Consider the following 27,178-nt stretch of genomic DNA (forward strand, 5'->3'; position numbering starts at 1 on the left):
ACTCTACTAAAGATAGTTCGTTCTAAAAGTAACTTGAATAATACATTTTGAAATTACTATTTAGTGCCGTATCTTAAATTCATCTGATTATTTTGCACGAGCTCACGAATAAATTAACATGTCCGCTAAGGAGAAGTTAGAGTAGGATAACTGACCCAGTCTGCTTCTTCCACGTGTCTTCGTAGTCCTGTTTTCTCTGACACCTCGGGAGTCACCTTCCCCCTTCCCGACCCTCCCCCCTCCCCCCTCCCCCCCCCCCCCCCGTAAGAAGGGGACTCATTATTTCGTCCACATTGGTAGGCAACACCCACTGCATTAAAAATTTAAGAGAAGTCACGTCTTTGAAAATGCAAGCACCATATTTGGTTGTGACATGAATGTCGTGAAGTGAGATTGGCTACTCAAGACCGCAACTAAGGCCAAGTGATTCCGAAGATTCTTTGCACGGCACTACACCGCTAGGATATCGGTTCGATTTTGCGAGAGGTTTATTTATCGCAAGCGCCATCTGAGGGGAAGAACTGTCGGCGGATTTCTACGTGACCTTTCTATGCTCGAAGTACAATACTGAGTACTATACTGCTTTCTAGTTTGTTTTTTTCTTAAACAGGCAGTTTAAGTTGTGTATCTTTTAAAGCAAGGGCGGAGAGCTCTAGGAGCGAGGTATTACGGTCCTGGCGGTATTCTTTTCGAGGAAGAGACGGAAAAACGTATATCGGTTCCATCAGTTACAAGTAGGATTCCGTGTTTTCGGATAAATCCGAAAAACTCCAAAAAACACCCGCCGGTAAAATTTTGGTCAATTCGGATCTATCCGATAAACTCCGAATTTTTATGTGCCAATGCAACTACCGCAAAAAAAAAAAAAAAAAAACTTTTTTTTTTTTTTTTACAGTTTGATTAGCACAGAGTCAATGGTCCTGGAAAAACGCCACTATAATTATCCTTCAAATCACGGACCGTTGTCAAAAGGGGTCTTACCGCTTGTGTCGTCAAGGTTGATCCAGGGCAACAGGTCATTGTACATTCGGGTCACGAGAAAAGCCAATCTTTTGGTTTCCAGTGTGAGCCATGCGATTTGTGATTTAGAGAAAGGAGAGGGTATGTTTTTATAACTGTGAAAGGTATGGATAATAAAGATTGTATAAAATAGAGAAGAGGGAGAGTTGAAACTTCTTTATGAGATCCTTAACCACTCCACCTCGCACGGCCGAGGCCTAGATTGATGGAATAGGATGTGATGACTAAGAGCTTAGTGACTACCTCTAGGAGTTTATTGATTTTAAGGTATCGACGTTTATCGAAGCAACACTTCTGTAGGACTTTTGTCGTGGGACAAATTAGTATTGCCAATGGCAATGGAACCAACGTCAAATTCAACTGAAGGAAATTTAATTGATACATGCGCGTTTTATTATTTTGATCTGGAGTATATTTGCATCCGATTATTTTTTATTTCATTTTTAATAGGAAACACTGCAAAATTAAACGCTGAATTTCAGAAAATTGTGAATCAAAGAAATATAAGCTCCGATAAACTCCGAATTTTTGGCAAAAAATAAACTCCGAAAAATACCCTCTGAATTTGACGAAAAATAAACTCCGAAGGCACGCAACCCTAGTTATAAGCGATTATAAGTAGGGGTCTCGCTAATTCATGCTACGTATTAGCGGGTGGTTGGACGTGCAGTAACGGTGACCCTGGCGTCCCCTCACAGGCATCTGCTCGTTTGCCAAGGTGATTCTGTCCATGGAGACCGGCACCATCCCGGGCAACCTGCACTTCAACGAGCCAAACCCGGCCATCCCGTCGCTTAATGACGGCAGAATTCGGGTGGTGGACCGCCACACGCCCTTCCCGGGAGGACTAGTCGGGGTCAACTCCTTTGGCCTTGGAGGCGCCAACGTGCACGCCATCCTGGAGGCGAATCCGGGTCCTCACGTAAACTCCTTCCCCAGGGAGAAGCCTCACCTGCCCCGGCTGGTGCTGCTCGCAGGGAGGACCCAGGAGTCGCTCACGGTGAGGTTTCCAGGCGTCACCTCTTCGGGGAAAATTTTTGAGACGTGTTTGGCTGTGACGAGGGTGTCTGCCGACCTGGGTAACCTGAAAAACTTGAAATCAATGATGCTGCCGGAAAGCCGCCTCGGCCAGGGGGCTAAAGACGAGAACAGAGTACGACAAATCGTAAGCGCTGACACGGGTGGTCCCAAGGGTAACCGGACAAAAGCTCACGGGAAAAATGCTCACCCGTTTTTTCACAGACCCGGACAAAAGCTCACCCGTTTCTTTTACAGACCCGGGCAAAAGCTCACGTCTCTCTTTCGATTGCTCGGACGAAAGCTCACCGGGAAAAACACGGACTGGGCTATGGTGCGGTTGGGATGAATAATGCGCCGTTTCCGGAGAAACTGCTGATTCCTGGATTTGTTGACGAGATAAGCCACATTAGGCACTGAGACAACGTTTTGGCAGAAAAATCTAGGTCACCGCAACTTGGGTCTGACGGCTTTTTTGTTTTGAGTCAGTTGCCACGCCCAAGCAAGTTCTAACCGAAAAGCCCCAGCGCCCTGCCCTTTGTGAACAAAATTGGCTGGCAGCCTGTGCCTATGCCATTGGGCGGATTGGTCGCCAAGCTGCATCACAACTTGGGCTAATTGAATTTCGATGTTACTACTGCTCTTTGTGTATGTTTTTTGTGACTGTAATCAAGTGCCTGTTTTGCGAGACGCTTATGCGCTATGTGTATGTTTGTGTGTCTGTAATCGAGTAAGTGCCTGTTTTGTGAGACGCTTATGCGCTGTGAAGTAGTAACACCAAGCTGCAGTTCGTGGACTAAATTTCTTGACCTTAATAACTTGGAGGTATTGCGCTTATGCCTTGGGGCGCTATAAAAGGCAGTCGGGCGGCACTTCTAGGTACATTCCTTTTCCTACCATGGAGGTAACTGTGTCCAACAAGGGGAAAAAACGTTTTGCTTGATCGCTACGAGTACGTGCAAAAGATTTCCAAAAATGACTGGACCCGGTGGCAGTGTCGGTACCAAAGGACTCTGGGGTGCAAAGGAGCTATTACTGCAGACCTTGCGGTGAGTTATTTGATATTTTTATTGGGTGCATTCTTTACAGCGGTTTGCACCTGCATGCATGGAGAAGTATTTTGTATGTCATATTGTGAGTGAGTGGGTGAGTGAGTGAGTGATTTATTTGCACTTAAATTAGTGCGCACACGGCGGCGTGCCAGGCAAAGCAGATAGGCAAAAACCCTTACGCGTGTGCGTCTGCCAGCCTGCCGCCGTGTACGTTGGGAGTTATAGCACTACCCAGGCTTTAGAAGCGTTAAAATTATGATGGAAGTGATGATGGAGGTGGAAGTGATGACGATGATATTGCTGATGACGATGGCGATGGTGATGATTATGATTCAAGAATTGTTTTTTCACGGTATCAATATTGAGAAATGTTGAGATGTCTTTTTATATTTTATTGCGTAGAATGGGGGGGGGGGGGGCAGCACGTTTTCGCCTCCTTTGTTTCTACAACTATCGGTTCAGATTTAAAGCTAATAAACGTTTTTGTGTCTTTCTTCTGCATATCTCTCGTCGCTGGTTCCCAGCCGAGCACAATCATGTGAATGATGCAAGCACGACCGAAACAACGAAGCTGAGGAGTCAACTGAAAAAAAAAAGCCACCAAAACTTCCGAACCCCCGAGCCGACTTCTCGCCAAAGCTCTCACAGGAACATCGGAACAAGTGCGTGCGAATTTTGGAAACCTGGAAACTGTTCGCCGAGACTTGCGTCGACAGCGAAGCAAGGTGCGCCCAACAGAGCCGTCAACAACAAGGGATCTGCATGTACAGGACACCTGGGCAACTGGAGGAGTACAACCACAGCCGTTTCTACTCTATGACAACGGGCAAGAGCGCCAAGACCGCATGCTGGTTTTTTCCCCCCACGAGCAACTCGCAGCGTTAAGCAGCAGCCAGACCTGGTATATGGATGGCACGTTCTCGGTGTGCCCGCGGCTATTCAAGCAGCTCTACGTCCTGCGCTGCAAAGTAGGAGACAGTTCATTGGCCTGCGTGTACGCACTTCTTTCGGAAAAGAGCTTGGCGACCTATGAGGAACACTTTCAAGCGATTGTGGAGAACTGTGAGGAGAGGGTACCATCCGGAGCCTACTGTTATCATAAGCGACTACGAGATCGCCGCCATGAAAGCTGGGAAGGAGGTCTTTGGGGACCACGTTAGTACCAGAGGCTGCTTCTTCCACCTATGCCAAAGCACTCATAGAAAGGTGAGCCATATTTAGCAGCTATACGTTTTTGATATTGTAATCAAAATTCGCCTTGTTACTTTGAAACAGCTGTGTGGAATGGTATCCGGCTTTTGAGAAAATGTGCCTAAATAGTTAACTAAACGAGCACAAAGATGTCTGGAACGTACGGTTCTTGATTGCTAATGAATGTGCTTTCGTGGCGTTCAAGGAGTGCATATACTAAGACAGTTGTATTGCTTTCGTTACGAGTGAGCTATTCTTTATTGTGCGTTGTTCCGAATATTTACCAGGTTCGGGAGTTGGCTCTCTTGGACCAGTACAAGACCGACGACCAGTTCAGGAAGCTGTGCGGGATGCTGGATGGCCTGGCGTTCCTCCCACCACAGCTTGTGCCCGAAGGAATCAGCTACATCAGGGGGAAGGCTACCGGTAACATGGGGGACCTGCTCGACTACTTAGATTCAACGTACGTCAACGGCCCCTTCCGTATTAGTGATGCCTCGACAAGCGCCACGAGAGCTCCCCTAGCCGTGACCATGCGTCGACGACGACCTGAGTTTCACCCAGAAGTGTGGAACGTGCACAAGGCTACACTGCAAGACGAAGACCGGACCAACAATGCCTGCGAAGGATGGAACACTGGTTTCCGGAAGCTTGTTGGGCACGCTCACTCAAACGTCTGGAGGCTCATTGAACGCCTGCAACAAGGCTAAGCACTAGCTGCCACAGCTTTCATCAAAGAACGGAGAGGTGAGCCGCCGGTGAAGAGGGTTCGCAAGTCAACAAAGCGTCTCCAGAACCACTTGAAGAACATCTGCGAGCACTTCAAACAGCACAGGGATCTTCCAAGGCTGCTGGAGGCAGTAGGCGAATGTATCCGTTTTTGATCTATATTGCCGCGCGCAGGGCTGAGAAAGCAACGCTCGGCCACGGACTCCTAGAAAGTTCCCGTTTATTCATGTAGCGCACGTAACTTCTATTATTTATATCCATGTATCTTCTGCTTTTGTTTTCTAGAAAGTGCGTGTTCATTCTCGCCCCGATCACGCGACGCTCGAGCCGCTTTCGCCGAATCTTCGAGATAGCGACGCACTCTAGATAAGAGGCCGCCCGCGACATTGTCGAGTCAGTCTCGCCTCAGCGTTTGATCGTGCTGCTTCGCCGCCGTCGACGCCCGCGACGCTCTGTTGTTATCTTTCTTTTGTACCCTTTTATTTTTGGCACAAGTTCGCCACATTAAACGTTTATTTATTCCTGTTTATTTCTTGTTTATTAGTCACCGCCGGTGACATTTTTGGTGGAGGTGCGGGGTACCGCATGCCCGTGCAGCGCAGCCCTCCAAGTTCCCGCACTACAAGTCCGAACCCAAGCTCCCGAGGACCCAACGAAGACCAGATCGAGACTCGATGAAGTTGCCGAACCCAAGGGCTACACCCGGAATACGGACTTTTACCACCCAGGGCCAGGCAGCCAACGATGGCCAACCAGTCGCAGACCCCCGCCGCTCCTGCCGTCGTCTACCTACCCGTCGCTCCTCGGACACCGGCTCCATTCCACGGCGAGCAGTACGAAGACGTCGAAGACTGGATTGACCTGTATGAACGCGTTGCCCGCCACAATTGCTGGACAGACGAGCAGCACCTACACAATGTCTATTTTTCGCTTGAGGGGACTGCCAAGCACTGGTACGAGAATCATGAGTCCTCCCTAACGTCGTGGGACATTTTCAAGAACGATCTCAAGGCTACCTTCATCAACCACCACCACCGAGAGAGAGCCGAGGACCTACTGCGAACCAGAACCCAGGGCCCCAACGAGAGTGTCACCGGCTTCGTAGAGGACGTTCTGCGCCTGAGCGCCCGCGCCGACCCTCGGGCTACAGAAGAGAAGAAGCTACGAATCCTCATGCGGGGCGTGAGAGAAAACATCTTTGGTGGCCTTGTCCGCAGCCCTCCGACAACTGTCGAAGACTTTGTCGCCGAGGCAACGAACATCGAGCGTGCCCTGCAAGCCCGAGCCAGCCACTACCAGAGGCTACCCGGCGTCAGCGCGGTTCCGCCGTCCGCTTGCGACCTTGGCTCCAGCATCCCAAGCATTCGCAAGATCATTCGCGACGTCGTCCGGGAGGAGCTGCGAAAGCTACTACCCGCCGCGGACCGACCAGCTTCGCTCTCCATCGCTGAGGTCGTGCTGGAAGAGGTGCAGAGAGCCATTCAACCAGAGGCTCCCATCAGAACACCAGTCTCCGAAGAACCCGCGCTAACTTACGCAGCAGTGGCCCGACGGCCACCGCCTCCTCCTCGCACCTATGTCGCGCCGCCTCGACGCCAGTCTCCTGCGCCGCAGCACGACCGACGCCGCGACGACCAGCCCCAGTACGCCAGCCAGGAGCCCCGTGCACCCCGGAAGACCGATGTGTGGCGAACGCCGGACCGACGCCCTCTGTGCTTCCACTGCGAGGAGGCAGACCACACCTACCGCCGATGCCCATACCGTCGACTCGGGCTGCGCGGATTCCACCCAAGCGACCCGCGCCCCCGGTTTGGTGAACGGCCTCGGGAGATCGACGAGTACCTGCGACGACCCCAGTCCCCCGAGCCTGCGTCCCGCCGAGAGTTCCGGTCGCCGTCACCGCGACGTCCAGCTTCGCCGATGCACCGACCCCGACGTGAAAGCCTGTCGCCCCTCGCTCCTCGCCGGGGAAACTAGGCGCGGCAACCCCTGGAGGTGGAGTTGCCGAAGACGACCGACGTAAAAAGCCTCCACGAACGACGGAGCGCTCCCACTCTCCCGACACTACGCATCACAACGACGCTCCTGCTTCGGTGTCCAACAACTTAAACGTTGTTATTGACGGCCTCGACACATCGGCACTCGTGGACACCGGAGCAGACTACTCAGTCTTGAGTGGGAGGCTCTCTCGCCGCCTGCGAAAAGTCATGACGCCGTGGGATGGACCCCAAATACGAACCGCCGGAGGACATCTCATCACGCCAGTCGGGAGATGCACTGCTCGCGTCGAGATCCACGGTGAAACGTGCCCTGTGAAGTTCGCCGTTCTGCAAGACTGTTCGAGGGACGTTATCCTCGGAATGGACTTTCTCTGCGAGTATGGCGCCGTCATCGACCTCGGGGCAAACCAGTTGACGCTGCGGAAACCTGTTTTACCGCCGGTGGAGACCAACACGACATCAACCGCGATCCGAGTTATCGCCGATCATGTGAACCTACCGCCGCGGTCGAGTGTTTTCGTCACCGTTATAGCCGACGCAGCCATGCATGGTGAAGCTCTTCTGGAAGGCAGCGTCCAACTGCTCCTTGAAAAAGGAATTGGCGTCGCAAGAGGCGTAACGGATCTCCAAGAAAGACGTACAACTGTTCTTGTGACGAACTTTCGAGAGGAGCCGCAGCACCTAACGAGGGGTACCACTGTGGGCCACGTCGAGGAGCTTCAAGCGCCAGCGGTGGTCACCGCAATCTCCGAGGAAACCTCGTCGCCACAGCAGAAGAGCACGACGCCGCCACCGCTCGACATTGACCCCGAGCTCCCAGCTACGAAGCGCCGACAACTGATTGATCTCCTTGCCGAATACAGTGACTGTTTTGCCACGACATCAAAGATTCGCCAAACACCAATGGCGAAACATCGCATTGTTACCGACGACGACGCACTTCCTGTCCACCAGTCGCCGTATCGGGTCTCCTTAAAAGAAAGGAAAGTGATTCAAGATCAAGTCCAGGAGATGCTCGACGACGACATCATTCAACCCTCAAGGAGCCCATGGGCGTCCCCAGTCGTCCTTGTAAAGAAGAAGGACGGAACCCTGCGGTTCTGCGTGGACTATCGTCGACTGAACGCCGTGACAAAGAAGGACGTCTATCCGCTCCCACGCATCGACGATACGTTAGACCGACTGCGTTAATCCCGATATTTTTCGTCGATGGACCTGAAGAGTGGTTATTGGCAGATTGAAGTCGACGAACGTGACCGGGAGAAAACTGCCTTCGTCACTCCCGACGGACTATACGAATTCAAAGTGATGCCGTTCGGACTTTGTACAGCACCAGCCACCTTCCAGCGCGTCATGGACACCGTGCTGGCAGGTCTGAAATGGCAGAGCTGCCTCGTCTACCTGGACGATGTCGTGGTATTCTCACGAGATTTCGACGAACACCTCAGACGACTTCGAGCCGTGCTTCAAGCCATCAAGACCGCCGGCCTGTCACTCAAGCCAACAAAGTGTCGGTTCGCCTATGGGGAACTAAAGTTCCTTGGCCACGTCGTGAGCAACAAGGGTGTTCTACCTGACCCCGAGAAGACCCGCGCCGTAGCTGCATTTACGCCGCCGTCTGACAAGAAGGCCGTGAGAAGATTTCTCGGACTCTGTGCCTACTACAGGCGCTTTGTTCGAGACTTCGCCAAGCTATCCGCACCGCTGACACACCTCACGAAGGACGCCGTAAAGTTCGAGTGGACAGAAGAACACCAGAGGTCATTCGACGAGCTCAAACGAAGACTCCAGACGCCCCCGATTCTTGGCCATTTCGACCAGTTTGCTGAAACCGAGATCCACACCGACGCCAGTAACACCGGACTGGGTGCGGTACTAGTCCAAGTGCAGGACGGAGCCGAGCGAGTTATCGCATACGCAAGTCGGACGCTGTCTAAAGCGGAGACGAACTATTCAACGACCGAAAAGGAGTGCCTCGCTGTCGTATGGGCAATAACAAAGTTTCGCCCATATTTGTATGGAAGTTCTTTTCGCGTAGTCACAGACCACCACTCGCTCTGCTGGCTGGCGAATCTGAAGGACCCCTCCGGACGCCTCGCTCGGTGGAGCCTACGACTGCAGGAGTTCGGCATGACCGTGGTGTACAAGTCCGGCCGGAAGCACAATGACGCCGACTGCCTGTCATGGGCCCCAGTCGAGGCCGGTCCTGCCTGCACCAAAGAGGACGACGATGAGTGTTTCCTCGGCGCTCTGGATGTAAGCGACATGGCAGCACTCCAACGAGACGACCCTGAGCTTCGAGCACTCATCGAACACCTAGAGGGGCAAGGAAGCGCCGTTCCCCGCGGTTTTGTACGAACTCTGCCAACCTTCTCCATCCGACAAGGCGTACTGTACAGGAGAACTTCAGCGACAACAACACGGCGTGGCTGTTGGTGATCCCTTCCAGTCTTCGAGAAGAAATTTTTCAAGCCTGCCACGATGACCCGACGGCGGGACACCTTGGTTACAGCAGGACTCTTGCGAGGATACGCGAAAAGTACTACTGGCCCAAGCTTGCGAAGACAGTACACCATTACACCCGATCTTGCCACGAGTGTCAACGAAGGAAGAAGCCACCGACGAGACCGGCAGGACTTCTTCAGCCTATTGCGCGCCATCTGCCCCATTCCAGCAAATCGGTATGGATTTACTCGGACCTTTCCAACCATCGACGCAAGGAAACCGATGGATAATCGTCGCAACCGACTATCTCACGCGGTACGCCGAGACAAAAGCCCTTCCATCAGGAAGGGCTGTTGAAGTCGCCAAGTTTTTCATTGAGTTCATTGTCCTCCGGCACGGCGCTCCCGAAGTTCTGATCTCAGACCGTGGATCATCATTCATGGCCCAGCTGACGCAAGAAGTCCTTCGTCTCAGCCACACCAGCCATCGTCGCACCACGGCGTACCACCCGCAGACCAACGGGCTGACGGAGAGATTCAACAAAACCATCGCCGACATGATCTCCATGTACGTCGACGTGGAGCACAAGACATGGGACGAGGTGTTGCCGTACGTCACATTTGCCTACAACACGGCCGTACAAGAGACCACCGGAGTGACACCCTTTCAACTGGTCCATGGGCGCAAAGTAACGACCATGCTGGACGCGATGCTGCCCCATGAGCCAGCTGACAGTGAGAGCGACGACGCCCAGGTGGTTGCTCAACGGGCCGAAGAAGTCCGCCAGCTCGCCCGACTCAGGATTCAAGACCAGCAACGCGTCGACGCGGGCCGCTACAACCTTCGTCGCAGGGACGTTCATTTCCAGCCCGGAGACAGGGTGTGGGTTTGGACGCCCATCCGTCGCCGCGGCCTCAGTGAGAAACTGCTGAAACGGTACTTTGGACCATACAAGGTACTTCGTCGCCTCGGCGAGCTGAACTACGAGGTGATGCCCGACGGAACACGAACATCGTCACGCCGCCCACCACGACCTGAGGTCGTCCACGTCGTGCGCCTGGAGCCGTACTACGCTCGATAGGACTGTGGACCTTATGTGCTCCAAAAGACTCTTTAGTTTATCGTTCTTTTTTATTTTGTTTTGTTTTACACTGCATCGGGGCGATGCACTTTTAAAGGGGGGAGTAATGCCGCGCGCAGGGCTGAGAAAGCAACGCTCGGCCACGGACTCCTAGAAAGTTCCCGTTTATTCATGTAGCGCACGTAACTTCTATTATTTATATCCATGTATCTTCTGCTTTTGTTTTCTAGAAAGTGCGTGTTCATTCTCGCCCCGATCACGCGACGCTCGAGCCGCTTTCGCCGAATCTTCGAGATAGCGACGCACTCTAGATAAGAGGCCGCCTGCGACATTGTCGAGTCAGTCTCGCCTCAGCGTTTGATCGTGCTGCTTCGCCGCCGTCGACGCCCGCGACGCTCTGTTGTTATCTTTCTTTTGTACCCTTTTATTTTTGGCACAAGTTCGCCACATTAAACGTTTATTTATTCCTGTTTATTTCTTGTTTATTTGTCACCGCCCGTGACAATATGCAAATAAACGTGTTTATAATCCTTAACTAACCATGAGCACATTTCAGTTATCATTGTTTTGGGGGTCTCACGGATGCATCGAAGCTGCTTGAGCTCATGTCAAGGACCAGGGGAAGCTTTGCGGTGAGCTTTTGTCCGGGTTCGTGAAGACAGTGGTGAGCTTTTGTGCGGGTTCGTGATAAAAGTGGTGAGCTTTTGTTCGGGTTAGTGGTAAAAGTGGTGAGCTTTTGTCCGGTGAGCTTCTGTCCGGTGAGCTTATGTCCGGAATTCGGTCCCAAGAGAGAATGAGAAAAAGAGCGAAAGAAAAGTAAAGAAAGAAAGCGGAGGATAGGTTCCGTGCATTCGTTTTTTCACGATGGGTTGAAGTTAGTCGAGCGCTCGTCAGCTTCATTTATTTTCATAGAAGGCACAATGTCTTTTTGCAAAATAAAGCTAGGAAACACCTTGGAAGGGACGTTGTGCTGCTTCCTTGTGTATATTAAAGCGCTGCCAGTGATATGGTCCTATTGCGACCGTCGATATCCACGTCTGTCATTCCGAAGTGGCCGAAATGCTCGGGATCTTTTCTTCTAGATTATTTTGAGCTCTGGTGCCCGGGAATCTTGCATGCACGAGGATGCTCACGGCAGACCCACGTCCTCTCGCAGGCCACCCTGGACCGGCTGGAGGCGGACGGACCCCTGTCGGACCCAGCCAGCGCCCTGCTCAACCGGGTCGGGCAGCCCAGCGTCAACCAGTTCCCGTTCCGCGGCTACTCCGTGGTGGCCGTGGACGGCTCCCGCCAGCCCATCAAGGGTGTTGAGGTGGGTCCCAGCCTTCCTGCAGTCTCGGTGGCCCAGGCACCATAGCCCCTGCACTATTGCGTCGAGGGTGGCGTTCTTCAACGGACGTGTCTATCGCACTTTTCTCGAGATTGGGGCTAGCAACCAATGTGCGTCCAGTGCCAGTGAATTTTGTGCGAATAGAGCCCGATCTCGAGCTGCCATTGTTTTTCCTTGGAATTGGGTCGTCGTAGGTGGCGGTTCTGTAAAAATAGAGGCACGCATAAGGCCTGTGCACAAGGTCGGTGCACAAGGCATGTTATGCAAGCCATGTGCAAGTCATGTGCAAGGCTTGTATAAGTCCTTTGTAAGGCATGTGCTTGGCACGTACAAGGAATGGGCCAGGAACACATAAGGCGTTATAAAGGCATCTGGAAGAGCCTCGTTAGATGCTTCCGGTTGCCAGCGGTAGCCGTTACGCCCTTTCCCGGCAAAAAATGTTCATATACAAACGCAGAAACCCACTCTACAACAGAGGCACTGCTCTCCCACTCCGCGTCGTTCCTCACAGAAGGCAAAGCTCTGTCTCAACCCGCCCCCCCCCCCCCCCCCAACCCTCCCTCCCTTCGCTGTAGGCCCCCACTGTTCTGAAGAACCACGTGATCACGGGGAGAGCGCTCTTCGCCTCCCCATCGTTTTGCTCTCTCCAGCTTGCCGTCCAGCAATGCCCTCTCTTCCTCCCCTACCCCTCCGCAGCTCGTGTTGCCAAATGCCCACGGGGTCGCGCTGTCCGGACACGCTCCCTCGCCTCCCCGCTGCCGCCACCCAGGTTTCGTTCTCGCGTCTCTCTGCGGCTCTAGGGAACAGTTTGCATACATAGAGTCAACTTTCCGAGGCAGGGGCCGCTCAGGATGGTGACGACCAATGGTGGTGTTCGCCCGATGGAAGCACCACCGGGAAGCCGAATAAAAGAAACAACTAAAATTTGTTCGATCCCACTGGACCCAGTATGAAGTTGGTTGGTTTACAATGGCCAGTGTGGCCACGTTTATTCCAAAACGAAACGACAACAACCCGACAGTAATTTACATAACGAAACTCCCAAATAGACCCTTTCCAAACGTCCACGCCAACGCCTGTCCGCCATTGCTTGCTCACATACTCTGAGCTTGTATTGGACACGAGGGCTCTCGATTCAGCTCGTATTGGACACGAGTGCTGCGACAGCGTTCGGCGAGGACTCGGATCCAATCACGTGTTTCGTGAGCAAGCAATCATGAGCGCCAATGTTGCTCGATGAACTTTTGAAAGGAGTCTATTAAAACGCATACTTTGGTCCCCAGTCTCAAACGCCGAATTCTCCCAATCTCAAGAGCCGATATTCCCGAGAATCCTCTCGGCACCCCTTTTCTAGACTCGTAGGGACCTCCTTTATCTTCAGAGAGAGACCAATCACTTCGAATTTGCCCAATGTCAAGTGGTATACTCTTACCCAATGAACAGCGAGCTGTCAATGTGATTCCCGCTTCTTCGGACCGTGACCCGCCGTCCCTCGCCTCTAAACGCAACTTTATCTCCCCCCTACACGCTGTCACAAGTTCGGTGAAAAAAGATATCCTCTGCAAACAAATTTATAATTTTTGATAGGACCGCTGACCGGACGATAGGTCCACGCCCGGGTGACGGGCTCACGGTGAGGGGAGAAGGAACAACACAGACTCCTTTCTTTTCAACCATAATATGGTTTACTGAAAATCCGATAGACATAAAACAAAAAACAAAAAAACTCCCGGCAGCAAGGCACAACGAACCGCCCCACAGAGGAAGCGCTCAGGCGCGACTTATCTTATACGATAATATCTATACATGAAAACACAGCGCTCATTCAAAGAACGTTTTCTGCAATTAAGTTCTTGCACTCAAAGAAGGAAAAAACAATTAAAAGGGGGATAAACTACACAAAGTGATATGGGGGTGAGTGGCGCGAACCTGAGTCCGGTGGGTGATGGGGGTGACGCAGCCTCTTGCGATGCCGACCGAACCAGGGAGGTTGACGTGCGCTTGGGTGCTGTCGGCGTGGCTCCTCGCCACAGCACTCACCCACGATCGCACACACACTTGGGCGCCCAAAGCAGCGCTTGGAACAGGGAGCCCGAACTCCTCCCGCGCTCAGCCTTCCGTCGTTACCGCAGTCCCGCCCAAACTTCGCGTTGCGTTCACCCCCCGGCCAAGTCTTCGCGCACACACTGACTTGACTCGGCTCGAAACCAAGCCAAGGTTCTCAATTTCCGGGAACAGTTCTTTTCTTGTCAAAACAACAACAAAAAAAAAAAACGAAGAAACCGCCGTGGTGGGGACAAAACATCCCGCCGTACCCTCCTCGACAGGGGACCTCTCCCGCGGTTTCCAATTAGCGGGGGCTGCGAAACAGCACAAGCCGATGGCCCCAGCTCTCTCGCTCAACCGGCGGGGTAAGGGGCGACCGACGACCGGATGCGCTCCCCCGCGAAAACTACAAAATAGAGAAAAATAGTCGAATTCTGTGACAAACGCCAGCTGTCTTCTCCTCCACCCCCCCCCCCCCCCCCCCCCAAGCCGAAGAGCCAATGACAAATGCGCCCTATGCGCGTACACAATTGGCTCTCTCTTCCTCCACTAACCCCCAAATCTCGATTTACAATGCCTACACACACACACCTGAACGGTCAAAACCAAATTCCTTGTAGAGTCACTACGTGCTTTCCTCGCCGCCTGACTGGCGCCACACAGTTCAGTTATTACGTCGATTAAAAGCGAAATTTCGACATTAAAGGGCGAAATGCCTCGGGCACCCGCACACCCGCTTAAGGCTGCGGTTTCACGGCAGCCATCTTGAACAAGGCGTTAGTTCAACCAATAGATGGCGACACGCACCCGTGGGGTGGCCGAAACATTGGTTCACAGTGGGATGGCTCGAGCACCATCACGTTCCCCTCGTGGCCTGTCTCGCGCCGCTGCCAGCTGTGCTCAGCTAGCTCAAGTAGTGACCGATGTATGCGAGAATGTCAGGCTGGGTATAAATTGTTATCTGATATAGGGACATGCGGTTCGGCGGTTGTCACGGGCTTTCGCAATAAATCTTGCCAAGAGGGAATCACTTGTTGATTGACGTGTCAATATTCTATCAATAAAAATTTCTTCTGCAAGAATGCAGGCTCACTAGACTCAATCTTCCAAGACACCAGTGGAAGCGGACGTCAAGTAAACTGCTTCGCGATTTACGGTGCTTACTTCACCATTTTATTGACGACTAAAATAACGTCACGAATAATTGTGTTTCACGGGGTCCGGAAGATGTTGTAAAGGTTTTTACATTATAGGGTCTTCAGAAAACAAACGCCGTTGCAATATTTTCGGAAGTACCGACACACATAATGTTGTAAGTACAGCTTAGGAGGAATATGATGAAAAGCATCAGAAGAAATAGGAAGACGTTACTTTGCAACGAAGACGCTATGAATGAACGGCGTTTAGCGACAGCAAGTTATGAGCGTTCGGGAATTAATAAGTTCACGTGATTGCTAACTATGGACATGCGGAAAATGAAGACCAGTTTTGTCGGGAGATGGTGTTGCGGTGATGACCTGATATCGGACGACTCGTGGCAGACGAACGAGCAAGTTTCTTCACAGCGAATGGTAAGTGTTCACTGTCAAGCACAACACGTGGCTACCGGCGTTGTCGACGTTTCGAACACTTGCCACTTTTGACAACAGTCCTGGCACCTGGGCTAACTGTCTGGAAAGACTAGAAGTCTTCCTTGAGTCCAACGCCATCATGAACAGTGACTGAAAACGATCCACTATTCAGTCGGTGGGTGGCGAAACGTATCCACATCTGCGGAGTCATGGTCGATGCGTACTCTAAGTGGCTGGAAGTTTACACGATGCCTGCCACGACGTCCAAACTCGACATTGACATTCTACGGTCTCTTTTACATACTTTTTCCCTACCGAAAGCACTTTTCTCTGAAAACGCCCCAAATCTTGCTTCAAATAAAATGAACAAGTTTTTGAAGAAAAACCGGCATCAGGCATCTAGTGCACCATAGCATCCTGCAACTAACGGGCAAGCAGAACAGATGGTGTGCGAAACGAAAAAAAACAACCTTTTGAAGCTTACGGAAGGAGCAGTTCAGTGAAGAATTGCCAGGTTCTTGTTCCGGCAGCACGCGACGGTCTCATCTTACACGGTAAAAACACCCGCCGAAGCAATATTCGGCGGACGAAGAGCCACACCACTCGATCTCATGATACTATGGCCTACAAACGAAGATCGAGAGATTCCCAGATGGGGAGTAATGCAGTTTATTCGGTCGGACAACTCGTCTACGTGAGGAATTTCAGCCGAAGTCGGGCCTTCCATGCAAAACTTGAGTAGAAAAGGCTCTATGTTGGTTGACCAGAATGTGTCACCCCTCTGAATACGTTGGATATCAATGCCCTTGAGTGTAAATATAACTAAGTCACAAAACTCTCTTTGTGTATTATGTAACTGCCCTTTTATTTGATAGTAGAAGCTATGGTGGTGATTTGGACCTTTCACACCAGGCTCCTTTTTCTTATTTTTCGCCTCATACTCCTTTGCGGTTTAAGTATGCTTCAAGAATCTTTTGGGACGGGGACACTTTACGTCAACGAGGCCATTTGTTCCAAGTAGTCAATCAGGGAATGCTGCTAGAAATCCGTCCCTCATATTAGCGAATAAGCTGTATTTCTGCACAGTGCAGTTTTCCTGTTCCACGTACAGTTGTAAAGCAGCATCCTCATTGATTCTACCGTATTCTGTTGCGGGTGAGGAGAGTCTTTGGGTACACGATGTTTGAAACAAGTCTGGCATTGTACGTTGCGGTTCGACACCCACTAATGTCGTCGTCCTTATAGAGCCTCATCATTTAACCATTACCTCGTGACCTCATATTGCTCTTCATCAACAGTAAGTACAATAGGCTACCGCCATATTACAATCCAAGAATTGAAAAATTGAGTCGTTCAGTCCTTTAACAAGTTTATTATTTATATAATGTTATTACGTTACATTACCTCGAGACGATCGACGTCCATCGTCGATCTTCAGGTACTTATACCTGTATATAAATTAGACGCACAAGAAGGGGGGGGGGGGGGGGGGGGGGTCGGTGGCCGAGTGCGTGGTCTAGCGCACACCAGCTTGGAGCACGTGGAGCGAAAGCTCGCGCTGCAGAACCCACCCCGCCCCTGCCCATTTCAATCTGGAAGAGCATCGTACCGGCGTGCGGTCGTGTATCACTACTGCGTGGCGCACCTTAAAGACCCCAGGTTTGCGGTTGTACCGCACTGGCTAAATTGCTCATCTACAGCTGAGACACCAGACGCCCACTAAGGCAGACTAACTTCCGGCTGTATAATCATACACACAGCAATTTTCAATTAGACGCATAATAACAAAGAACACAGCGTTCCGCCTCTTTTTCTTTGGATGCCCTTTTTTTAAACCAGCGCAAGCTCGCGCGTTCTCTTTTTTGAGACGGTTAGAACGGTCGCACATAAAACCCGCGTTTCTCCTACCCGGTCGCTTCCTCCTCTCCTTATGTGTTGTTGGTTATAACTAAATACGCTATAATAATGGTGTATTATTCATTTTTACTTTCAGTTTTAGTCAAGGAAAAGGAGTTTCGCTGGAACTAAAGCCAATAAATGAGCTGTGCTTAGAGTATCTGCACTCTCTTCCCCGACAGTGTCGTGAACGCCGCCATTTTGGTGCTTGTGCAGAGCAAGCGCAACTGCCGATCGTCATGATTCAAAAGTGCGGCATCCTCAGCATTAGGTTCGGTGTTAGGAAGCTCATGTAATGTTGCTTTGCTTTGTCGCAAACTGTTTAAAGTGGAGGACGGAAAAGCGTTTCTTGTGATTTCAGATAAAGCTTCAAATAACTGGCAACCATGATTTTAAGCCACAATATGGCCAAGTGTCACTACTCTGAAGCGTAGCTTATTCAATGACTCTATTCATGCCCTTGTTCAAGAGGCTTGTAATACCTGTAGGGGCCATGAGGTAAGCACCGTGGATTCCACAAGCCACTACCTTTTGACACCTGCCTCTTCCTCATTGTTCCCGCTTGTGAATAAATTAGCTACGGTTCAGAGTAATGACACTTGGCCATATTGTGACTTAAAATCATGGTTGCCAGTTATCTGAAGCTTTATCTAAAATCACAGGAAATGCTTTTCCGTCCCCCACATTTGTTTAAACAACCCGCGACAGAGCATTGCAAAAGTGCATCAGCTTCTTAGCACCGCATCTAATGCTGAGGAAGTCGTACTTTTGGATCATGACGATCGGCCGTTGCGTTTGCTCTGAACAAGACCCAAAATGGCGGCCCCAAAAACAATTTTGGGGAACGGAGTGCCGGTACTTTAAAGCTCATTTATTGACTCTAGGCATGAAGTGAACTCGGGTGTATTCTTTTCCTCTTCGTTTTTTCGTTTATTGATTTCAACCATATCGAATAATGAACACATTATATCACGCTACGTTTGTGTAATTATTTGTCTTAGATTTATTAACCTGACCCTGTACTTGAGCCATTCATTTATCGATAGTATATCTTTCAATATATTTTTTAAATGTGAAGGTAAAAAGACACGGAGATTGATGATGATGCAGACGCCAACGCCGCCCTCGGAAATTTTTTGAACATTAGAAATCAGCAGTTTGTCTGCCATCAGCCAGGTAGCACAACAAAACACCCAAACAGTTTTTAATTTTTTTTTAAATTAGCTAAGCTCTACACCTATTAAGAAACCAAAGCAAGATCACTGAGAAAATGTAATACATCGTAATGTATATCTATTCCAAACAATAAATGTTATTAGATGCCAATAAATCTGTTTGATGTCCAAAAAAGATATGCGTCAAAAACAAGTAAGTTTGAAGGGCTCCTGGAGCGTTATGACTTTGAAAACGAAAAACAGCCATCGTCCACCTCTTGGGCGACCATTGTAGCTCTAAATGTTATAAAAGATTTTATCATAGTTTAATTATTTCCTCAGCGGCATTTGAAGTACCATGACTCGAAGCAAAAAAAAAGTACTACGTTAGATATACAATATCTAAACAAAAAAATTTTACGCAACATTAAATTTTTTTTTTGCATATTACCGATTAGAAGCACTACATCTGTAGCTAATTTCATTACCCTAGCCCATGTCATTAAAAACATATTTGTGCTGGGAAATGTCAATTTTAGCCCAATATTTGGAGGGATGAAAGAAACAAAGTAGTGCAAATACCAAAAAAGTGTATCGTTACAGTCTGCTCCAACATCATCTTAACAAAACTGCTATATTGAAAACGTGTTATGTTTAATGGATCGTTCATAAAACATGAACTAGCGGAGCAAGTGAGGGTCCGCGCCATCATATTCGCAACGCTACAAATGCGCATGTACAGTAAATAGCAACACATACATAATATCAAATGAAAAAGGATTGCATTGCCTTTCGAATGACATCAATCCCACAAAACAGTATTTTAAAGGAGATGAGTAATGACCTGCCAAAAAGTATCCAAACTGCCGCATTCAGTGGGACCGTGGCCTTAAAGGGAGGGAAGACGACGACGTTTTCAGGCAATCAACGCCATTCTTCTTGCTCTTTTGGAAAAATGGGATTTTTCAAAGTTTCGTGATATTATCCAGTCAGATTTTCTTATTGACGTCAAGCGGCGAGGTCCCGGACGCGGCGCATGGTCGCCCTTTCCCTGTAAACACCGGACCGACGACCTGGGCAATGGACCAACCGCCACCAGCTGAAACACCCGAAAGAGGGGATCCTGGACCATCACATGGCAAGTCACCACCTCAATGTACCGCCCCACCACCGCCGACCCTTATCCCTGGTGTCCTCAAGAAAGCTCCTATTAAAAGACGATGTACAGACCCAGACTCATATCACGACTATGATGATGACAAGACCTCTACTTATTCCATTCAAGATGCTATTTTACATTCCAATGAAGACGAGTCTCCAGAAGATCCCATGCAAGTTCTGGAAGCCCATGAAGATAATCGGCCCTTTACTCCAGTCCACTACAAGAAAAACCGCCCTGCGGGCATTCCAGTGGTTTTCAAACCCAACAGTTCCAATGCATCCTTGTGGAGGGTGAATCCTAACGAAGTGGCCAAAGAGATCATTGATGTTGCACAGGAGAAGCTACTCTCACATAGGATGAACAAAGACGGGAGCGTTTTCGTGAGTGTTGCATCTCTGCAAGCAGCCAACAGATTACTAGCCATATCGACCCTTTGCTCTATTGAAGTGGCGACAAGTGTACCCCACTCCTACTCACGGAATTTGGGAAAGATCAAAGGAGTACCGATCGAGTATACCGACGAAGAACTACTAGACTATTTTAAAAATCTTGGAGTTATTTCTGTTCAACGGCAAATTTCGTATAGAAGACAAGAGGACGGCAACGTGGAACACCGCAAGACAGAAAGCGTGCTCCTCCACTTCCGCCCAGACCAACCAATGCCTACACGCGTTCTCTTAGGCTTCACAAGTCACACTGTTGACGAGTATTTTGGTCCTCCAGTGCAGTGCTATCATTGCCAAAGGTACGGACACATTGCGCAATACTGCCGTGGACCACGGCGCTGCAAAGTGTGCGCAGGTCCGCACCACCACAAGACTTGCACCAATCGGCAAGAACCCAAGTGCGCAAACTGCGGTAACCAGCATGCCGCTACCTTCTCTGGGTGTCAACGCAGAAAGGCTGCCTCGGTTATCCGAAGACAGGACGTCTTAAATGGCAAGGAAAATCGTGGGTTCGCGGCCACCTTAAACCCTGAAGTTGTGCGCGTCCCCTTGGTTCCAACGGATAAGCGAGCCCAAAAGCCAACTTACAGTGACGCATTGAAGAAGACGACGAATGGAGTGAAAGAAAAACACAGAGAACGTCGACCACATGAAGACGCACCTGAAGCAGCCAGAGGAATTCCATCAACTATGCAATTACTGAAATCAGCCCCTACCACTCAGACGACCATCTGACAACCTATGTCGGTATCATCAGCTCCAAGGCGCAAACGACAAGAGCAGGCTGGTGACCTTGGTAGCGTCCTTATTCCAATGCTTTTTGCTGCGTTAAGGGCCATCATCAAAGCGATCCCTGATTCAGACAACCTACCAGAAGTGCAAGCCCTGCTTGCAATGGAATCCTTTTTGAAAGCAGGACCCTTCCACCGCTAGGAGCGGATGGCCTCGGCTCAAAGTCACAACTTCAAGAAACGTACAAACGATAAACCCGAAATTCCAAGAATACTACAGTGGAACGCTTGCAGCCTAAATCCCCGCCTTCCAGATCTTCAGAGGTATCTACTCTCCACTAGGATTGATATACTGGCGATTCAGGAACCTAACAACGATCCATCCAACTGCCGCCTGTCGCCCTACGTAGCCTATTACAGTTCCACAAAAAGGAAGGACTGCAAGCCACGATCTGTAGTCTTTGTTCGCGCCGGCCTTCCTCAATCGCCAGTAGACCTATCTTCAGTTTCGAAGAGTAGTGCTGAATATGCTGCTGTATCTGTTAGATACAAAAACGTGGACTTCACAGTCGTCTCAGTGTATGTCCCTCCAAATTGCAAATGGGATGTCGGAGAGCTTTCCGATGTAAAGCAGAGAAGCAGAGGCCATCTTATACTCTGTGGAGATTTCAACGCCCACAACAAGATATGGGGTGACCGCAAAAATACAAGAAGAGGATTTGATCTTGATAGTATGACATCTTCACTTCATTTAGAGGCCCTTAATGACGGTGCGGAAACGTTCATCAGACCTGGAGTTGGCCGCAGTGTATTAGACCTGGCGTTCCTGTCCCCGGATATATTGGCAGATTGGAATGTGCTAGCCGATTCCTGGGGCAGTGATCATATACCGATCATGATTACCAGCAAGTTTGCCAAAAAGACAAACAAAACTTACAGAGAGGTTCGAGTTACCAACTGGGATGTATTCCGATCTCACATGGACTTAGCTCTAGCTGGCAGCACGACAGAAGACACAACAGCCATGATTGCACGAGCCATTCAGCTGTCAACAAAGACCATTAGAGTACCATACACCCGGCCTGTTCCCGACCTCATGTACCTAAACCTAAGGGCTGCTCGACGCCGCGCGCAGCGACGAGCCCGAAAAACAGACGATCTGGATGATTGGAATGAACATCGCAAGATCGATGCCAAATTTCGACGATATACTAAGCGCCTCCAACGCCTACAGTGGAACCAACTATGCGAGTCGTTTGGTTCCCCATCGGGTATTTCGAGAGCATGGAGGATCGTCAGAGTCTTGAAAGATAAAAAGCAACCCGAGCATCCCGTTGCAGGATTAGCGCTAGCCCTAGGCCGCACTACTCAAGAAACCGCGGAGCTTCTTGCTGATGCGTTCGCTGCCCCAATCCCGCCACCACAGGGATACAGGGACAAGCCTCCAGTTCCATTGAAAACAAATCCTTGCTCAGAAATGGACGCTGACTTCACCATCACTGAACTTGATGTTGCCCTCCGACGCTCGCGCCGTCGAACCGCTCCGGGACCGGACGGCGTAACGTTTCAAGCACTGAGAAATCTTTCTTTCCCGCATAGAGAGGCCTTACTGGAGTCTATCAACAACATATGGAGAACGGCAAAAATCCCTGCAGCATGGCTCAACTCTGTAGTGGTTCCTATCAGAAAGCAAGGAAAACCCGGTGATCGGATTGAATCCTACCGGCCAATTTCTCTTACCAGTTGTGTCGGGAAATTAATGGAAAGACTAGTACTTTCAAAACTTACGTGGCTGCTTGAATCCAAAGGAGCACTGCCAGATCAACTCTGCGGATTCCGACGAAGGAGGTGCACCTTTGACGCCATTGCTGATCTCGTTTCGAGCCTTGAAGATGCACGTTCAACTCACCAAACAGTCTACTGCATATTTTTGGACATATGCAAAGCTTTCGATGCCCTGCCGCACCATACTATTCTGCGTCAACTTACACGGTACGGAATTGGTGGAAGAACATATGACTATATCGGCCGCGTTCCTCACTGGCCGCAGCCTAACAGTAAGAGTTGCCGAATGTCTTAGCACTCGTCGGTCGGTGACACAAGGCGTTCCCCAAGGAAGTGTTCTGAGCCCGTTTCTGTTTAACCTTACCATGGCAGAACTTCCGCTATGCATAAACTCCGCAGAAACGTCCAGTACAACAGTTCACATGACGATATACGCCGATGATGTGGCAATTTGGTGTGTCGGTCCATCCAGACTGTCAAGGACCATCGGCAAAAGGCTTCAGAAAGTTCTTGACAGCACGACTTCTACTCTAGAAAAACTAGGACTTACTTTATCTACAAGCAAAACAGCCTTCCTCTGTTACCGCCCTGGTCGACATCCAAACCGCAAAGTTGCAAATACGCCAACCATTAAAGGAATACCGATCCAGAGAGTCTCAACTTGGGGATGGAAATAGATGACCACGTTACATGGAGACCCGAGATAAAACGACTTGTAACGCAGTGCACTAAATTATTAACTGTGCTCCGTCACTTCCATCGCCAGAAATCTGGACTGCCTTTTCAGGGACTTCTGATTCTCTATCGTGGCCTTATCCTCTCAAGAATGTTATACAGCCTACCTCTCATCAGAATCAGGGCTCATCAAATGACCACACTCGAACGTTTTCACCGTGTTGCCCTCCGTCAGTGCCTTGGACTGCCACGCTTCGCGGGCAATACGGCGACACTCGTAGAGGCCAAGGATCAAACAGTAGCTATGCATATAAGAATAAGAGCAATGAATCATATCACTCGTATGTATGGAGCACGATCTGCGACATCACTGCTGTCCAACATTGAAGAGCGGTTTGATTCGCAGATAGGTCGATCTGTACAAGAATTTAATTTACAAATTGGACCTAATAGCCATTACTTTCCTCCGGCACGTTTCATAACCCAACCGCCGTACATTGTAGAAGAAACGCTTCCTTATTTCCCGAAGAAGAATTCTATCTCAGCCACTGTTGGAAGGTCGCTTGTAGCTGACCAACTGACAAGCACGTACAATGGTTGGCTCCAAGTGTTTACTGACGGGTCAACGAATCCCACAACTGCAACATCTACAGCGGCATTCGTCATTCCCGATGCCGGAATCGAAGCATCACACCGCCTCAACTTCGCAACCACGTCCACGACAGCGGAGCTGGCTGCACTAGCAGCGGCATTAGATGCGCTTCACAACCTCAATCCTTGCAAGACTGTTATTCTCTCCGACTCTCGAAGTGCGTTATCCAATTTGGAAGCTTCAGACCAAGCTCCTTTTCTGGCCCAATGTGTGGCCGACAAGGCCCGAAAACTTTGCATGCGAGGGTGGCAGTTGGCTTTTCAATGGATTCCGTCACATATGGGTATCCCCGGCAACGAACGCGCCGATGCCCTTGCTTCAAATGCACACAAGGAACAAGAGCCCAGTCTTTTCATCCCACGTTATTGCGAAGCGCGCAGACTGTGCAAATTAATTACCACAATGCGTCACCCCCATACAGAAGTTGCAAGCGGGAATCCTCCTCCATCGCTCCCCGAGTCAAAACTAACCAGATCAGATTCCACGCTGCTCCATCGCCTTCGTGCAAACTGCGCCTACACATCAACGACACTTCACAAGATCTCCAGGTCTAGTACACCCAACTGTGCCAAATGCAATGTCCCAGAGGACCTTGACCACGTCCTCCTAAATTGTTCTAACTACGATCAAGCTCGACGGTCCTTTTTTACCACCATCCTAAGTGGCAGCACAACTGTGACTCAAAAAAACGAAATCCTTTTTCCTACCGGAGGTCGACGAAGAAGAGAACTTGTTTATAAATCTCTTCTTGAGTACCTCAAAGCCACTGGACTTGCAACGCGCCTCTAGCCCACCGGCCCGCCACCTAGACCAGCCACGCCTTCTCGTCTCAACTGTCATAGACTAATTTGTGATCTCCATTCCAGAAGACAGTTCTGCAGTGTCCCCTCTCCCTCAAGAAAATAGCCTCCTGATTCGACCCTACTCATCCAGAGATTGGTGACCAAATCACCCCCCAACCCCTCTTCTCTTCTTTTCTCACCCTCTTTCCCCGCCTGTGCGAGTCTTGCCCCTGCCCAAGGAGGCTAACATTACGTGCAGGCACCCCCCCTCTTCCCGTGTGTAACAACACTCAACAACAACAACAACATGGCCTTAAAGGCCACAAATGCAGACGGATGTACCGCTGCCCAAGACAAGGGCTCCTGGCGCCCGAAACCGACAATCAATGCGTTTGTTAACGTCCGGGGTTCGACTCGTCACCAGCGCGCCCCGCGGCTGCCCGAAGCTCTCCGCGCGTGGAGGTGGAAGACGACTCCCTGTTTATGCTCTGCCGCCGCAGGTCTGCGATCCAACACTCCCTCCCAAAATGTCAAGACAAACAGGCATATCAGATTTCCTATGAACAAATCTTACTTATTACAAACAAAATCCCTTGTTCCTTAACACATACTTTTGCTTCTTCCACCGCAAGTGCAGTCACGGGCGCCCCCGTTTTGAAAGAACGTTTCAGCACCCCCCCCTCCCAAAAAAAAAAAAAGAAAAGCACGTCTCTGTGTCCTCTTACAGGTCCAACATCTTCGCGCAATCTTTCCATTAAAGTACAAATCTCCTCACACGTCTCCTACATCACTTCCACTGAAAGCAAAGAACCCAAGGAAGACATCAAACTTCAAACTAGCTGAAGACGTTCCTTTCCACAACGCGTCAGCTACCCCTGTCAATCGCAGCACACATTGTGTGGTCGTCAGTCATCTCTTTTTTGTCCGCTACCATAACCGAGCTGCGTGTGCGTCCTGACCGTTGCCCCTTTCTTGCACGGTACAGCGTGCCCCGTCCGAGAAGCGGGAGCTGTGGTTTGTCTTCACTGGGATGGGCTGCCAGTGGAGTGGCATGGCCCGCCAGATGATGCAGTTCGACGTGTTTGCGAACTCCATCCGGCGCTCCCACGAGCTCCTGGTGCCCCTCGGCATCGACCTCGTAGGCCTGATCACCAGTGACAACGCCAACAACCACACGATGGTGTCTCCCTATGTCTCCATCGCCGCCGTGCAGGTGAGACGACGTAGAAAGTCCATATTTAAAAAAAGAGCTCGGGCGGTTTTTTTTTTTTTTTTTTTTTTTTTATAGCGACAAAAATTAAGCACACTTTCGGAGAACCCAAGTTTTACCCTTTCCGGTATGCTATTTATTATCTGTAAATTCAGAATAGCAATTAGGAATATGGCAAATGAACGTGATGTTAAATTCAACATTCAACTTTTTGTCCCATTCTCCAGTCGGCTGACGTCGGTTTTGTTCGATTTTCAATTTAAACTTTTTTCCACCGGTGTAGGCTGCTTCAGGTAAATCGAACGAGTCCATCACATGTTTCAGTGTCTTACGCATGTTTGACATAGTAACCGTGCAGCTAGGGGACAGAAAGTGACGGACAGACATGAAACTCCGAAAACTTTGGAGTTTCGTGTCTTTCCGTCCCTTTTTGTCTTCTAGTTCCAGGCTTACTATGTCTATCCTTAACAAGCTCGCCTGCCTACTTGCTTAACGCATGTTTATTTGTTTTTCTGACATGAGGTTATAAGCCGCATTCGTTTCACATCACCAAACTCGTTGTAACATGTTAGGAACAATTGCTCTACTGGAACGTGTATTGCCCCATTTTACAACATCTAACATCACCTTTTAAGTCTTGCTTCCAGATCAGATTTGAAACTTCATCATCTCCAAAAAAAAATATTGTAACCCCCCCCCCCCCCCTTGTCTCTAGGGCCGACTTCTTTTATAAAAAAAACATACACGAACTTTTATAGAAGAAATGTTTCGTTTTTCTTAAAATGGTGAATATTAGGTGAACCAAATAGACCTCGGCCACGCCTTGCACGTAACGTCACATCCGTCCACGACTTCAAGATGCCTCCCAAACCCGACCCATAAATTTACCCCTGGCCGGAGTACAGCTGCACCAGGGAGGTAAAGACAGGGGCAGAACATGGCAAATCGTAAGCGCCGACATATGTGGTCTCAAGAGAAAGAGAGTTGCGTAGATGTTAAGAAAGAACACCATAAGTTAGGCGTGTTCGTTTTGACTGCAACGAGTTGTTAGAGTGCTTGTCATTGCTATTCATTTTTATACAATACACGATGCCAGTGTTATCGTGGTAAATAAAGGTAGAACACTAAGTAAAGACCTTGCAAGTGGCGTTTTGCCGCCGCTTTGTGTACACCAAAGCGTCGCCAGCGATATGGGCCCAGTGC

At 49.9% G+C, this 27,178-nt stretch overlaps 1 protein-coding gene across 1 annotated transcript in view; it reads left to right on the forward strand.

Annotated features, from left to right (window-relative positions):
* The window catches only part of LOC8032153 (fatty acid synthase-like), a 191,872-nt gene that overhangs the window by 74,483 nt on the left and 90,211 nt on the right, over positions 1-27,178 (forward strand). The window contains exons 6-8 of the mRNA XM_040206051.2: positions 1,719-2,020; positions 11,692-11,847; positions 25,751-25,978. Of these exons, the coding sequence (XP_040061985.2) occupies positions 1,719-2,020; positions 11,692-11,847; positions 25,751-25,978 (686 nt within the window). The remainder of the gene's footprint in view (positions 1-1,718; positions 2,021-11,691; positions 11,848-25,750; positions 25,979-27,178) is intronic.

The sequence above is a fragment of the Ixodes scapularis genome, unplaced genomic scaffold (genome assembly GCF_016920785.2).
Source record: "Ixodes scapularis isolate PalLabHiFi unplaced genomic scaffold, ASM1692078v2 PGA_scaffold6__148_contigs__length_123643588, whole genome shotgun sequence".
Classification (NCBI taxonomy): Eukaryota; Metazoa; Arthropoda; class Arachnida; order Ixodida; family Ixodidae; genus Ixodes; species Ixodes scapularis.